Source organism: Nelumbo lutea, chromosome 1 (genome assembly GCF_056320005.1).
Source record: "Nelumbo lutea isolate HS-2025 chromosome 1, American lotus-T2T, whole genome shotgun sequence".
NCBI lineage: Eukaryota > Viridiplantae > Streptophyta > Magnoliopsida > Proteales > Nelumbonaceae > Nelumbo > Nelumbo lutea.
The window spans coordinates 139,663,399-139,677,487 of record NC_142684.1 but is presented as its reverse complement, the minus strand read 5'-3'; the positions used below and the strand labels follow the sequence as shown (position 1 = coordinate 139,677,487).

At 34.4% G+C, this 14,089-nt stretch overlaps 1 protein-coding gene across 7 annotated transcripts; it reads right to left on the bottom strand.

Moving 5' to 3' along the window:
* Window positions 1-3,604: 3,604 nt before the first annotated feature.
* LOC148877921 (F-box/LRR-repeat protein At3g26922-like) lies at window positions 3,605-8,696 on the bottom strand. Of its 7 annotated transcripts, none has more exons than XR_016099606.1 (6): window positions 8,409-8,696; window positions 7,221-8,307; window positions 5,519-5,557; window positions 5,132-5,406; window positions 4,039-4,156; window positions 3,605-3,946 (listed from the first exon to the last, which is right to left on the bottom strand). XR_016099606.1 is itself a non-coding variant. In XM_088946630.1 (6 exons), the coding sequence occupies exons 2-5, from the start codon at window positions 8,244-8,246 to the stop codon at window positions 5,143-5,145; spliced, it is 1,494 nt and encodes a 497-aa protein (XP_088802756.1). In that variant the 5' UTR covers window positions 8,247-8,307; window positions 8,409-8,696; the 3' UTR covers window positions 3,729-3,946; window positions 5,132-5,142. The 7 variants fall into 7 exon arrangements, 5 of the variants coding, with proteins under 5 accessions (XP_088802715.1, XP_088802732.1, XP_088802724.1 ...); XR_016099607.1 differs by having other exon boundaries at window positions 4,039-4,184; window positions 7,221-8,273; window positions 8,409-8,443; XM_088946630.1 differs by lacking the exon at window positions 4,039-4,156 and adding an exon at window positions 5,665-5,829 and having other exon boundaries at window positions 3,729-3,946.
* Window positions 8,697-14,089: the final 5,393 nt, after the last annotated feature.

Sequence of the window (14,089 nt, the reverse complement as noted above, 5' to 3'; positions counted from 1 at the left end):
AATAACAATAGGGAAAATCTATGATATGGAAAAAGCATTTTTTTTCATATCAGATCGGATGAGATGGACCAATCAACATTCAACTTTTTGCTTGGGTGAATACGGGTTATCCCAGGAAACCAGTTTTAAAAACAACTATTTAAATCACATTTCAAAAAAAATGTCACCCTCCCCCTTTTCTCTTTATCTCCAAATTCCAACCCCATGCCCTGCGCTATGCCAACCTTATTCCTTATTATCAAGAAGCAATCGAGTCCCGCTATAGAGAGAGACAACCTTTATTGCCGATGGAAAATGGCTTCCCCAGCTGCAATCGAGTCCATTGTCGTCTTCAAGAAACCAGACAACCTTCGCTGGCGGAAGGTAATAATTAATTAATTAAGTTATTTAAGTACTTATTATTCTATTAATCACCTACAACCACATCTATAGACTGTAGTCTATAAGAGATGAGGTGTATTTTTCCACATTTTGGTTATTAATCCTTATAGCGCTTAGATATGGTATGGTTTTCGATATTATAGTCGGACCTATGGGACTTGTTGGTTCAGCTCATCAAATAGGGTGCAACTTGGGTTGTGGTTGGACCAATTGAACATAACCCAAAAGATAATGCCTGAGCTGGAACTTGGAATGATTCGGCTAAACTAAGTCAGGGCTCCTGTTTAAACTTTTAATATTTTTTATTAAATTTTATTAACTAATTTTAAAATTTTCAATGATTGTAATTATATAGTAAAAAGCATTTTAAAATTAATACTAATGAATTTTAAAATTGCAAAGATCTTAATAATTAATTTAAACATTTTATTGATGTAGTCGAGTCATAGATATTATTAATTAATAAAATGATAACACTAATTAACAAAGTAAATAGTTTAAAGTCTTATTATTAATTGAATTAAACATATGGGTTGTTATCTTTTGTACGAGGTATCAATCATTCTACATTGAATGAAAACACAGAACATACGGGTACCTTATGGGATCCATGTTAAAAATGAAATGAATTTAAACCACCTTATTCCCTATGTAAAATTAATGGGCACCACTTCATTTCCTTATTTCTACAAAAAAAAAAAAAAAAACTTATTTTCCTTTCATTTTGTTCGTTCTCCTTACCCAAATAAAAGCGCTCATTCCAACCCTCCAACCCTTGGAAAAAAAAAAAAACACAAAAAAAAATGGTCATTTTACTAATTTGCTGTCATTCTATGGCATAACCCTAGAATTGGCATAGGTCCCATTGAGCTTTTGACATAAAATCTGGACAGTCCAAAGATTGTTTGGCATATGCATGTCTTTCCGTGCATCGTTTCGGGTCTTTTCGCGTGAGATTAAAACATGAAAGATACGGGAAGTTTCAAATGAAGCTTCTTGAAATCAGCTCAAAATGGGCTTTGCACGTCTTTTCGGCACCGCGTCTTTTCGCAGCTAGATCTTCCATGTGCCAAACGGGAGTAGACCGATCTTCGGTCTTCCTGGCTTGTAAACAGCCGAAAGACTGCACAAAAAGACGTGCCAAACGGCGCATAGTAAAAGAAGATTGTCAGGCTAGAGTCCTCCCCTTTCAAACACGTGGCATCCTATTAATTCACGAAATAGGATTCAAAAAGTGGATAGTTTTACTCTTAAACATTCTCAATAGACAGTTATTTATTAGCTTAATACACATATATCCATAAAATTTAATTAAACAAGTGGCATCCTAAAATTTAATTAAACAACATCCCAGAAGTAGGCTCATCCACTCTTAAAAAATTGTCAAAGTGGTTACCTTCAGTCACAAATAAATTTTAATTTTAATTAAGAGCCCTACAATTCAAAAACTGATTATGCATTAAAGTTATGTAAATTACCAGAATTTAGTGTAATTAGAAAATCTATTATAACAACAATACTTAGTAATTAAATACTAATTATTAATAAGAATATAAGAAAATAATCATCACCATTACTAATTAAAAATAATATTAATATTTAATTAAATAATTAAGTAAATATTACATTTTGATTTATCTTTAAACTTCTACACTAAAGATTTTAATTGTAATAATTATTATGATAATAAAATCAATAATTAAATACCTAATAATTACAACAATAATTAATTAACTAAATATTACAATACAAATAATCTTTAAAGAATAAAGAAATAATAATAAAAAGTTAGACATTTTTTACTTAAACAAAATAAAAATTATCAAAAAAATACTAGCCCCTACTTAGTATGGGATCATTCTCTCATATATATTAAAGGAAGGTCTTCGGGCAACAACCTCCACCCTTCAGACACATGGCATTGTAAAATTTTAATAGATAGAATCTCAGAAGATGTTAAACTGTCATTCTTAAAAAAGTATCCATTCACAAAAAAAATGATAACTCCACTCTCTTAAAATTCACACATAGCATCATAATCCCTAAAAAATGGCCACTTCAAATGCCATGGTAGTAACTGAATTTTATTCAAACATAACCATTTCAAGAGTAACAATTAAACAAATAATTTAACTTCAAAATATTAAATGAATAAAATAAAAATAAATGAAATTCATAAAAATGACTAAACAATTAATACAAATGGTTTGAGATGAAATAGTTTATTAATTGCAAAATAGATTTTAACTTTTTTTTGGAAGCATAACCTAATTTAGCTTTTAAAAATAAATTTATCAAATAAATAATAAATACCAATTAAAGTGGGTTACTGGTTACAAATAAGACCTCATTTAATCTCTTAAATCATATTAAAAACAAAATAAATTAATAATGATTTTCAAACAAAATAGGTCAGAATAGATTGTCAATTACAAAGATGGAAGACCCATATTAATTTTTTTAATTTATTTTTTTATAGTTAAATAGTAAATTTCAAATTAAATGATAATGTAGTTGCCCCTTAATATGGGGTCATTCTTTGGATAAGACAGGGTAAGTCTCTTAAATCAAATAAAAAGCCTAACCTAAATGTCTAATATAAATAATTAAAAAATTAAAATAATTCAGATTAATGGTCCTGTATGGGGTTAGCAACTCATGTTTTTGATAAGCGAGTCAATAAGACCCCATATTGATCATCTTCTCCACCTGTCTATAAAAAAAGAGCATGTGGATTCATACTAGATGCCCTATAATAGAATTGGGCCGATATCCGCCCCATTGACAGCCCTCATTTCTTGCCTTTTCAAGAAATCATTTACATATAACAAAGAAATCATGTCAAACCAAGTTCATTTATTTGCACTCCATGCAACAAAATTAACACTTGCCTCATTTGCAAAATTTGCAATTTTGTACAAAATTTGCACGGCAATCTTCATATCTTAGTTGGGGGGTAGCCCATTTGCCATTTTCTCCCAAAGGCTGAGACAAGGAAAGGAAGGGAAACCTATCCAAGGTTAGGTTTGTACAGGTTTTCCTTCTTTTTCCTTCAACCTGGGTGTCTAGGGTTGATCAATACAATTTTTTCATAAATGCCTCTTTATCTGATAGTCACTTCAACTAAAAGACCATTGGAAAAATATCTTCTCACAAATTTGTATTGACCAACCCAAACATTGCAGGTAGAAACAACAATGGTACAAAAACACAACCTAAGTTGGCTAGGTAGGAATAGGATAAGGTTTTTTTTTTTTTTTTTTTTTATGATTAAACTAAAATAGAAGATTTTACATCAGAAAGCAACCAGTCTGGAAGATAACTAATCCTATCAGACACAGAATCTCTAGCATGCTGAGCCATAGTATGAACTGCCCTATTAATTCTCCTACAAATATATTTAAAAAACACTATCAGAAGACTGTTTAATTTGCTTTATACAGTGCAAAATAGACCAGCAGGACCGTGATAGACAAAAGAGAATCGGAATCGGAATGAATATTCTTCCATGCAAAACATAGAACTTTTGCCTTGATTCAGTTTCCAGCACCTCCCAAAAAAGCCCCTGCAGAAACCAGAAAACTTTCATTAGAATAGCCAACAAAACCAAACTTTTTTTTGAGTTGATAACAAAACTGCAAAATCCTTGACTACTACCATTCACTCCTGAATCACATTTGTTCCTGATCAGCAACTCCATCAGATTTATTATAAACTAACTGATCCCAGATCATTGCTGGAAAAAGTAGTTCTGTCATCCTTGTTCGGTACTTACCTGAAAAGAGTCCCTAGTAACCAAAAAACTGTTGTATTTCATATATTACTTGATTAGTAGGATTCACTATCCAGTATCCACATAACAATTTTTTTTGTTTGTTACTAAAACAAAAACATTCCTAACAAAAAACTGTTGTATTTCATATATTACTTGATTAGTAGGATTCACCATCCAGTATCCACATAACAATTATTTTGTTTGTTACTAAAACAAAAACATTCCTAACATACCACAAATAGTAGAAAGCAGTAGCTATCCAACTCAGAAACTTGTCACTTTCTATATTGTTCTTCAAGTTTGATAACTTTTTTTATGCACAAATATCATTAAAAATTCCAATCAGAGAGGAAGGATGTATCTCAGACCATCCTTTCTGTTTGGCAAATTTTTACCAATAAATGTCACTGATAACAGGTATCTTCTACTTTCATAAATGATGAGCTTCAACCTATTTGGAAAACTTATACCAAAAAAATCTATTTGGCAAATGGGAGTGCTTATTCTCCATCCAATTAAATGGAATTTAGATCAAAATATATTTCTAGCAATGCTTTTGCAATTGAAAATACTAAATTGTTTATTATCAGATGCCATACATTCAAAATATAACAATTCTTAATTCATTCGGTCAAAGTGGAAGAAAAAAAGGAATCCTCATTATAGTCGCCATATCAGACAACATTATCTCTTGAATGTTAAAGCTCTTGAATTAAAGCTTAAAACATGCTTATTTCAGAAACTCTGAGAAGGATTAGAGGACTGCCTCATCCAGCCCTTTACTAAGTGAAAACTTGCCACAGCATTTTTGTTACTGCTATGTATGTCAGCTTTATGGTGATCATCAGATAACATATAGAAGGTACTACAACTAAGACATTCACATAACAGGTTGAAGACATGAAGGTTTCAGAAGAATCCTGACAAGTGGAAATTTAGGCCCATGACCAAAGACATAATAAGCTCCATACGTACTCATGGAAGATTTAGGTGACGACTGTCATAATATGAGGAGAGTCATGCAGAAACGATTTTATCTTCTTCCTCCATTTCGTTTTCTGTCTAACAGTTGCCTGATTTGAAGAAGTGATTATGATTTTTTCCAACTTCGTTGCATTCTTCATCAAAAACTTCAAAAACCGGAGTTCATTCTCACATCCTAGAAAATTTGAGATCTCAACAGACTTGAGATGACACAATGTGAACTCTGGTTCCGAACCTCTTCCAATGCTTCTGGAATAAAACGATTTCTATACAACAAGCAAGACATGTTAGTTAAACAATGTACCTCAATAGACTTATATTAATTAACCTAATAAAGATAAAATCTAATATATAAAGTACTAGATGCCAGATGATTACCATAACGAGGATCCTCCTTATATCTGATGGGCAGCATTGCTGAATGAAAGTCCAAATATATAAAAGACAATAAGCTGACATAGCTCAAACGTGAATTGATGGATAAAAGACGCAATACGCCTGAGACAAAAGTGCTTAGCTAATACCTGCATTAATTCCATCACAAGGACTTCTATAATAGGAGAAATTTCAAGCAAGTATCTTATTAAACGTAAGGATGCAGTGCTACACATTGTTGTCAGCCTCAAGCATCTAAGATTACAAAATGGAATGTGAACTTGTTCTAATACAGCTGGAGCTCCTGAGGCAAACTTAACCGATAGAAAAAAGGATAAACTAATCCATTTAGATAACTGTGCAACTATGAGGCAAAAAATAAAAAAAAATACAATTTATCTATTACTGTATAAAACAGATACCCCACTTCCACTAAACAATTGAAGCAGTCAGAGCATAAGCATGTGCTCTCTGGTTCAGATGAATCCCTTGAGAACTTGAAGCCAGTTCTTAGTAGATTTTTCACTAATAAACCCAATACTTAAGTCTATAGAACATTTTTGTGCCATTTAATTTTTGCATATTACAGAGATCAAGAAGCATAACTCATGAATTATATAATGTGTACATCAAACTACAAAGTTCATTCATCAAAAAAAAAAAAAAAAAAAAAAAATCAAACTACAAAGTTGCCAACATAGAAGTCCCTCAAGCAATTAGCAATGTTATTCTGAAGAAGATACACCAGAGAATGTGGTATGCTGAGTTATCTAGCACATTAATTATTTCTAATTTTTAATAACATTTTGAGGAACTAATTTGGATCTCTGTACACGCTTAACAGTTTCTAACATCTCTAATTAATATCATGTTAAGAAAATCTTTATGTACAATTGAAAAGTCAAATTATACTTTGATGGTATAGATTCATCTAAATATCCTTGAGTTGTAAAATTTAGACTCCATGATTGAGAAAATTTCTTTATGTTGATATTACCATCTCAGCATTTGCACAAATATCATCATCATCATCATCTAAGCCTTGTCCTAACTATATGGGGTTGGCTACATGAATCTTGTTTTTCTGTTATGTCATTCCATTCTGTTAAGTTGTTCTACACCCATTATTAAATTATGAAAGCATTTGCAAAAATATAACAAGTATAAAAAAGAAAGAAAAGAAAGAGGAGGTTCAATAGTTTAACAGACATTTTTCTCATACTCATTTTCCTTGCCACTCCCCACACCAAAAAAGGAAAAAATGAAATGAAAGAAATATCCTTTTCACTTCTCTATGGAAGTCAATCTTTCAACTCTCATCCTTCACTGATTAAATTTATGACTTGTATGAAGTGCCACTTTTAATCCAATAAATGAAATAGTTGGCTAGGTATTTATGGATGATGAACAACCGAATACAGATTATATCTTCAATCTGAATTCTGAAGAACCCACTACTAAAAGTTGCAAAAGAAAAGAGGGAAAAAAATTACAAGCACCCCGCAGAGGCAAATGCAATTTGATTGGGGCTTAGATTGGGTTAGAGCTAAGCGGGCCCAAGTTGCCCCCATGGCTAAAAGCCTAAAACTAATGATATCGTCGGTGAGTGAAGGGAACAGATGATGATGATGATGATGGTGATGAGTAGGTCCATGCTATGTTATTTTACTAATTCAATTAAAAGAAAAGGAAAAGGAAATAATACCTCAAGCGTCCAAGGTGACAAGGTTAGAGCTTTTGCTTTGCCAAGACTTCTAAGAATCTTCATCATGCGTTGAGCATATTCTTCTCTGAGCGACCTAAGTATCGACACCGCCATCGCTATGTCCGTCTCCATGTGATCATACATTATATAGATCTCATCTTCAATTCTCATTCCAATGTTAGCCTTGTCCAGAGAAGGCATGTCCAGTAGAGTATACTCATTTCTCATGGATCCTCCGCATCTGAAATACTTTAGGTTGGGTGTATCTATCTTGAAGTGGCACTCGCTGTCATAATCGTCATCAGTATCTATAACCAACTCCTTAAGTTGAAGAGAACTAATGAGGAGATACTTCAAAGGACGAAAATTGCAGTAGTCAAAGAACAATTTTTCCAAGACAGGACACCCCGAGAGGAAGTTGCTTATCGACTTATCATTCATGAAACTAATTGACTCAAAAGATAGGTATTTAAGTAGAGGTAAACTCACTGAACCGGGTAAAGTTAGAGCAGAAAGTCTTAATGAATTAGATTTCAACTTCAGCGTCTGCAAGAAATTGCAGGTGTATATCTCACGGGGTAATCGAATATCTTTATCACGAAAAGCTTGAAGTTGAAGTTCTTGAATATTATAGCTTATCGCAACGAGGATCCATGTAGCGAGGCTGTCAACACAACAATGTTCGTCACAGGAGATATTGAACTTCACTATGTCAGTTGTGTGGTTACGAAGCAGCAGTACCCTGGACACGAAATTCGTAAAGGATTGCTCTCTCCTACTCCTCTGTCCGATCGAATAAAACGAAGAGAATAGGTTGTGGTCAAAGTTTAGGTACTGAAGAGATTTGCAACGGTGTCTCCATCTTCTGGACAAAATGCTGGTCCGAGCAACATGCTTCATGTCGAGGAAGAAGAGGATATGGAGGATTATGTGGTGGGGTAAATTGCTTATTAGCATGTCTTTTACCTCCCTCATGCTATCTTCATCGTTCGATTTCTTCCGTTCCTTTGTATTTCCTTCCATCATTCACTGGTTATCGCTCTTCACGAACCACTGCAACACAGAAATAATCACAACTCACATAAACCTGCAGATGTGCAAAGCAAAAACGAAAGCTGAGATAGTCAGAGACTGAGACGAAACCCTAAGCAGAGTAAGGAAGAAAAGGAGGGGTCTGGAAATATTTGCCTTGAACCGGAAGCTATCTTCTTATTTTAAGTTCTCAAACAAGAAATACAATTCTTGTTTCAGTTTTGTCGCAAGCTGGGTCCAAGCCCATCCAAAACCCACAACAAGTCCGTAATTGAGGACCGTCTCAGCGGAGCAAGGTTTTGCTGCGTTCAGCGGACTGTGGAACGAATGATAAGGCTCAACGTCAGGAATAAAATACATGGGCCCATGAATTCATTACTTGGCGTGGAACTTCATCATTGTTCCACAGCCCGCTGAACACAGCAAATGCGTTCAGCTAATCAGAATTCGTTTCAGCGAGGTTTAAAACCTTAAATTCCAGAAGGAAGAGGGCAATTCCTACTTGCTACATGTGATTTATCGCTATTGCCAGCTGGAAGACAAGCCAACTTGAAGAGCTCTAACTGTCAAAAGATTTTTGCACACGTGGCTACTTATTATCCTAATCTTCAAGTTGCTTCTAGATCCTTCTTTTCTTCCTCTCCCGCTGCTCTCTTTACGTTACGTTATTTCCGTCTGAAGCCGGAAGACAAGTAACCTCCTTATGAGGTGGGATCCACAAATAATTATAAGAAAAAGAAAATAAGAAAAAAAAAAAAAAAAAAAGATTGAAAAGTCTATAGACTTTTTGGCATTGGCTTATAAGAGAATCAATACGCCCTTGGCAAATCAACAAATTGGTGAAAGTTATCTTCACTCTCTCTACTCTTTGAATTCCAAAATTAGCTCTCTACGAAATATCAGAGAACAGAACAGGGGTTTAGAGAAGAAGGCTTTTTGGAAGAAGAAGAAGAAGAGTTATAAGAGTCGAAACGAAGAAGAAGACAAATTCATTTTCAGCATCTCCTCTTGCTTGCATTATTGTGTTTTTACCTTTGGTGAGAAATTTCTTGTTTGCTGTCCAATTTAATGATGATTTTTGTTATTGGTATCCAAGAGTTTTCTTGAGGTTCATCATCTAGTTGTAACTAGACAAGAAAACATTATACTCCATTATTGTTGTTGATAGTAGATGTTTGGACTTCTGTCTCGTGGATTTTATCCTCGCATTGAAGGGTTTTCCACGTAAAAAAATTGGTGTCTACTATTGCTTGTTATGTTTTTGTTACTTTTTTATTATTATTGTTGCATGCTTGATATTTGAGACAGAAAATCTCTATGATTTTTTCACAAAGAAAAATTATTGGGATTATTCCCAACAAACTGGTATCAGAGCATATTTGATTCTTGTATAAATCATGGAAGGAAGTTCGGTTAGAATGATTTTACTAAATGAAAGAAATTGGTCTCCCTGGAAACAAAAAATGAAGGATTTGTTGCTTTCTAGAGATCTGTATGCACCTATGAGAAGTGAAAATGGTAAGCCGAAAGACATATCCAATGAGGATTGGGAACTCCTTCACTTGAAAGTCGTTGCTTTTATTAGACAATGGTTGGATGATAATGTCTATCACCTTGTAGCAAATGAAACCTCAATTGTTCCACTTAGGAACAAGTTATAAGAATTGTATGAGAAGGAAATCGTCGATAATAAGGCTTTCCTAATTAAAAAGCTTGTAAATCTGAAGTATAATGAAGGTGCACCTATCACCAAACACTTGAATCAAATGCAAGATATTGTAAAATCAATTAGCTTCAATGAAAATTGTGTTAGATGATGAGCTTCAAGCTCTATTATTACTTAGTTCATTGTCGAAAAGTTGGGAAACATTAGTGGTATTTATCAACAACTCTGCACCTGATGGAATAGTGACAACAAGTATGGTAAGAAGTAGTTTGCTAAATGAAGAAATTAGGAGAAAATCAGTGGACTCAAAACCAGATGCTCTCCTTACAGAAAGTCGGGGTAGAAGCCAAAGCAAAGGTCCACATAGCCGTGACAAGTCTAGAGGCAAGTCCAAGTCAAGGAAGGGCATTACATGCTTTCATTGCAAAAAACAAGGTCATTACAAGAGTGAGTGTTGGAAACTGAAAAGGGACAATAAGAAAGATAGGAAAGAAAGTGATAGAAATGAGGAAAAGGGCACCACTATAGTTACAAGTGGAGATATCATTATTCTCACAGGCTGTGAAGAGTCATGCATTAATTTAGCATGTCATGACACGGATTGGATTATTGATATGGGTGCTTCCTATCATGCTACTCTTCACAAGGAATATTTCATCTCTTACAGTATAAGTGATTTTTGTGATGTGAGAATGGAAAATAGTGGAATTTCCAAAATTATGGGTAGGGGTGATATTTACCTTGAGACTGACGTAGGTTGTAAATTAGTTCTCAAGGATGTCAGGCATGTTCCAGATCTCTGCTTAAATATGATTTCAGCTGGAAAGTTAAAAGAGGATTTTAATAATCAATTTGGCAATGAAAAATGGAGACTATCAAAGGGGTCTCTAGCGATAGAGAAAGGCAACAGGTATTGCACTCTCTACCGTACACAGGGACGTGTTTGCAAAGGCAAAATGTGCACCATAGAGAAGGAAGTCTCTACAGAGTTGTGGCATAGATGATTGTGACACATGAGCGAGAAAGGAATGCAAATTCTTAACAAGAAAAGTCTATTAACTGGCATGAAAGGTATGCATTTTAATACTTGCATTCATTGCTTAGCTGGTAAGTAAAACAAAGTTTCATTTCAAAACTCTCCTCCTCGTAGAAGAAATCATGTTTTAGAACTAATTCATTCTGATATTTGTGGGCCCATGAAAGTCAAAACTCTTGGTGGTGCATCTTATTTTGTTACTTTCATAGATGCTAATAGTAGAAAAGTATGGGCTTATGCTTTGAAATCTAAAGATCAAGTACTAGATGTTTTTAAAGTTTTTCATGCTATGGTTGAAAGAGAGATAGGTAGACCTCTCAAGTGTATTCATACTGACAATGGTGGTGAGTATGAAGGCCCATTTTAGAATTATTGTAAAAATCATGGCATTCGATATGAACAATCAATCCTTAAGACCCCACAACAAAATGGTGTAGCTGAGAGAATGAATCGCACCATTCTAGAGTGAATTAGATGCATGCAGTCCCAAGCAAAGTTGCCAAAACGTTATTATGGAGAAAGAATGCGTAAAATTGTGTATTTGATTAATTTGTCTCATGTAGTTCTTTTGAATGGTGATGTTGCTAAAAGGGTATGGATAGGAAAAGATATTTCCTATGATCATCTCAAGGTATTTGGTTGCAGGGCCTTTGTGCATATACCCAAGGATGAACGATCTAAACTTGATGACAAAACCAAGCAGTGTGTTTTATTGGGATATGCAAATGAAAAGTGTGGCTACAGGCTATGGGATCTAGTGAGAAAGAAAATTATAAGAATTAGAAATGTGGTCTTTTTTGAAGACCAAACAATTGAAGACTTTGAAAAAGTTGAGAAGCCTCAAGCAGATGATGGTGAACTTGTAGACTTGGATCCAATGTCTCCTCCCTTGGTGCACAAAAATGATGGAGGAGATGTAAAATAAGGAGATGTGAATTCAAAAAATAATGAGAATGTTCCCAATGAAAATGTTAATGGTGATGATTAATAGGGGGAGTAGCCCCCTCAAGAGCCACCAACTGAATTAAGAAGATCAACTAGGAAACTTCAACCATAAAGAAAATATCCACCAAATGAGTACATAATGCTTTCAGATGCGGGTTCAAGAAAGTGAACACAAGAAAGAATGGCTCAAACCTATGCAAGAGGTCATACCTATGATTTGGTGGAATTACCCAAGGGTAAAACAACACTCAAGAACAAATGGGTATATAGTTTGAAGGATAAAGATAGGAGCTTGCAACCAAGGTACAATGCAAGATTGGTTATGAAGGGATTTTGATAGAAAAAGGACATTGATTTGGATGAAAGTTTCTCTCTAATGGTAAAAAAATGTCATTAATACGTTACATTGGCCTTGGCTGCAAGTATGGATTTGGAGATTGAACAATTAGATGTCAAAACAACTTTTCTCCATGGTGACTTGGAAGAAGACATCTATATGGAACAACTAGAAGGATTTGAAGTCAAAGAGAAAGAACATATGGTTTACAAGCTAAGGAAGAGTTTGTATGGTTTGAAACAAACTCCAAGGCAATGGTACCGAAAGTTTGAATCTTTTATGACAGAGCATGGATAAGGTAAAACAGATTCAGATCATTGTGTTTTCACTATGTATTTTTCTAGTGATGATTTTATCATTCTTTTGTTATATATTGATGACATATTGATTGTTGGGCAAGATAAGACAAAAAATGATAGGTTAAGGAAATAGTTAAGCAAGTCTTTCTCCATGAAGGACTTAGGTCCAACCCAACAAATCTTGGGTATCAAAATCTTACATGATAGAAAATCCAAGAGATTGTGGTTGTCACAGAAAAGCTACATAGAAAAGGTCCTTGAGAGATTTTGCATGGACAAAGCAAAACCAATTAGTACTCCATTGGCAAATCATTTCAGATTGTTTAATGATCAAAGCTCAAAAATGAGAAAGAAATTGAAGAAATGAAGAACATTCTCTATGCCTCTACCATAGGAAGTCTTATGTATGTTATGGTTTGCACTAGGTTGAACATAACACATGCAGTTGGTGTGGTTAGTAGATTTTTGTCAATCCAGGCAAAGAGCATTGGCTTGCAGTGAAATAGTTCCTCAAGTATTTGGAAGACACATCCAAGATATGTTTGTGTTTTTCTAGTGGTAAACTTATATTTGAAGGGTTTATAGATGCTGATATAGCAAGTGGCATTGACTCTAGAAAGTCTACATCATGTTTCTTGTTCATTTTTGCTGGGAGAGCAGTGTCATGGCAGTCCAAGTTGCAAAAATGTGTAGCCTTGTCAACTACAAAAGTTGAATATATAACTGTCACTAAGGCTTGCAAAGAGATATTGTGGATGAAGAAATTCTTAAATGAACTTGGTTTGAAGCAAGAATGATTTACACTTCTTTGTGATAGTCAAAGCGCCATTCCCTTGTGTAAGAATCCAATGTCTCATTCTAAGTCCAAACACATTGATGTGAGGTATCACTGGATTCGGAATGTTCTTAAAGAGTGCAACTTGAAAAAATTCATACTGATAAAAATGGGTTAGACATGATGACCAAGGCCTTACTGAAAGAAAAGTTTGAATACTGTAGAAGCATTACAGGTTTGGGCATGGTGTAGCCCTCCTCATAAGTCGGGAGGGAGAGATTGTTGGGGTTCCTTGCTTATGAGGTGGGACCCACTAATAATTACAAGAAAAAGAAAAGAAAAGACAAAACAAAGGATTGAAAAGTCAAGAGACTTTTTGGCATTGGCTTGTAAGACAAGCCAATACGTCCTTGGCTAACCAACGAATTGGTGAAAGCTCTCTTCACTCTCTCTACTCTTTGAACTCAAAAAATAGCTCTCTAGGAAATATCAGAGAACAGAACAGGGGTTTAGAGAAGAAGGCTTTTTGGAAGAAGAAGGAGAAGAGTTACAAGGGATGAAACGAAGAAGACAAATCCGTTTTCAGCATCTTCTCTTGCTTGCATTGTTGTGTTTTCACCTTTGGTGATAAATTTCTTGTTTGCTATCCAGTTTAATGATGATTTCTGTTATTGGTATCCAAGAGTTTTTTTTGAGGTTCATCATCTAGTTGTAACTAGACAAGAAAATATTGTACCCCGTTATTATTGCTGATAGTAGATGTTTGGACTTCTGTCTCA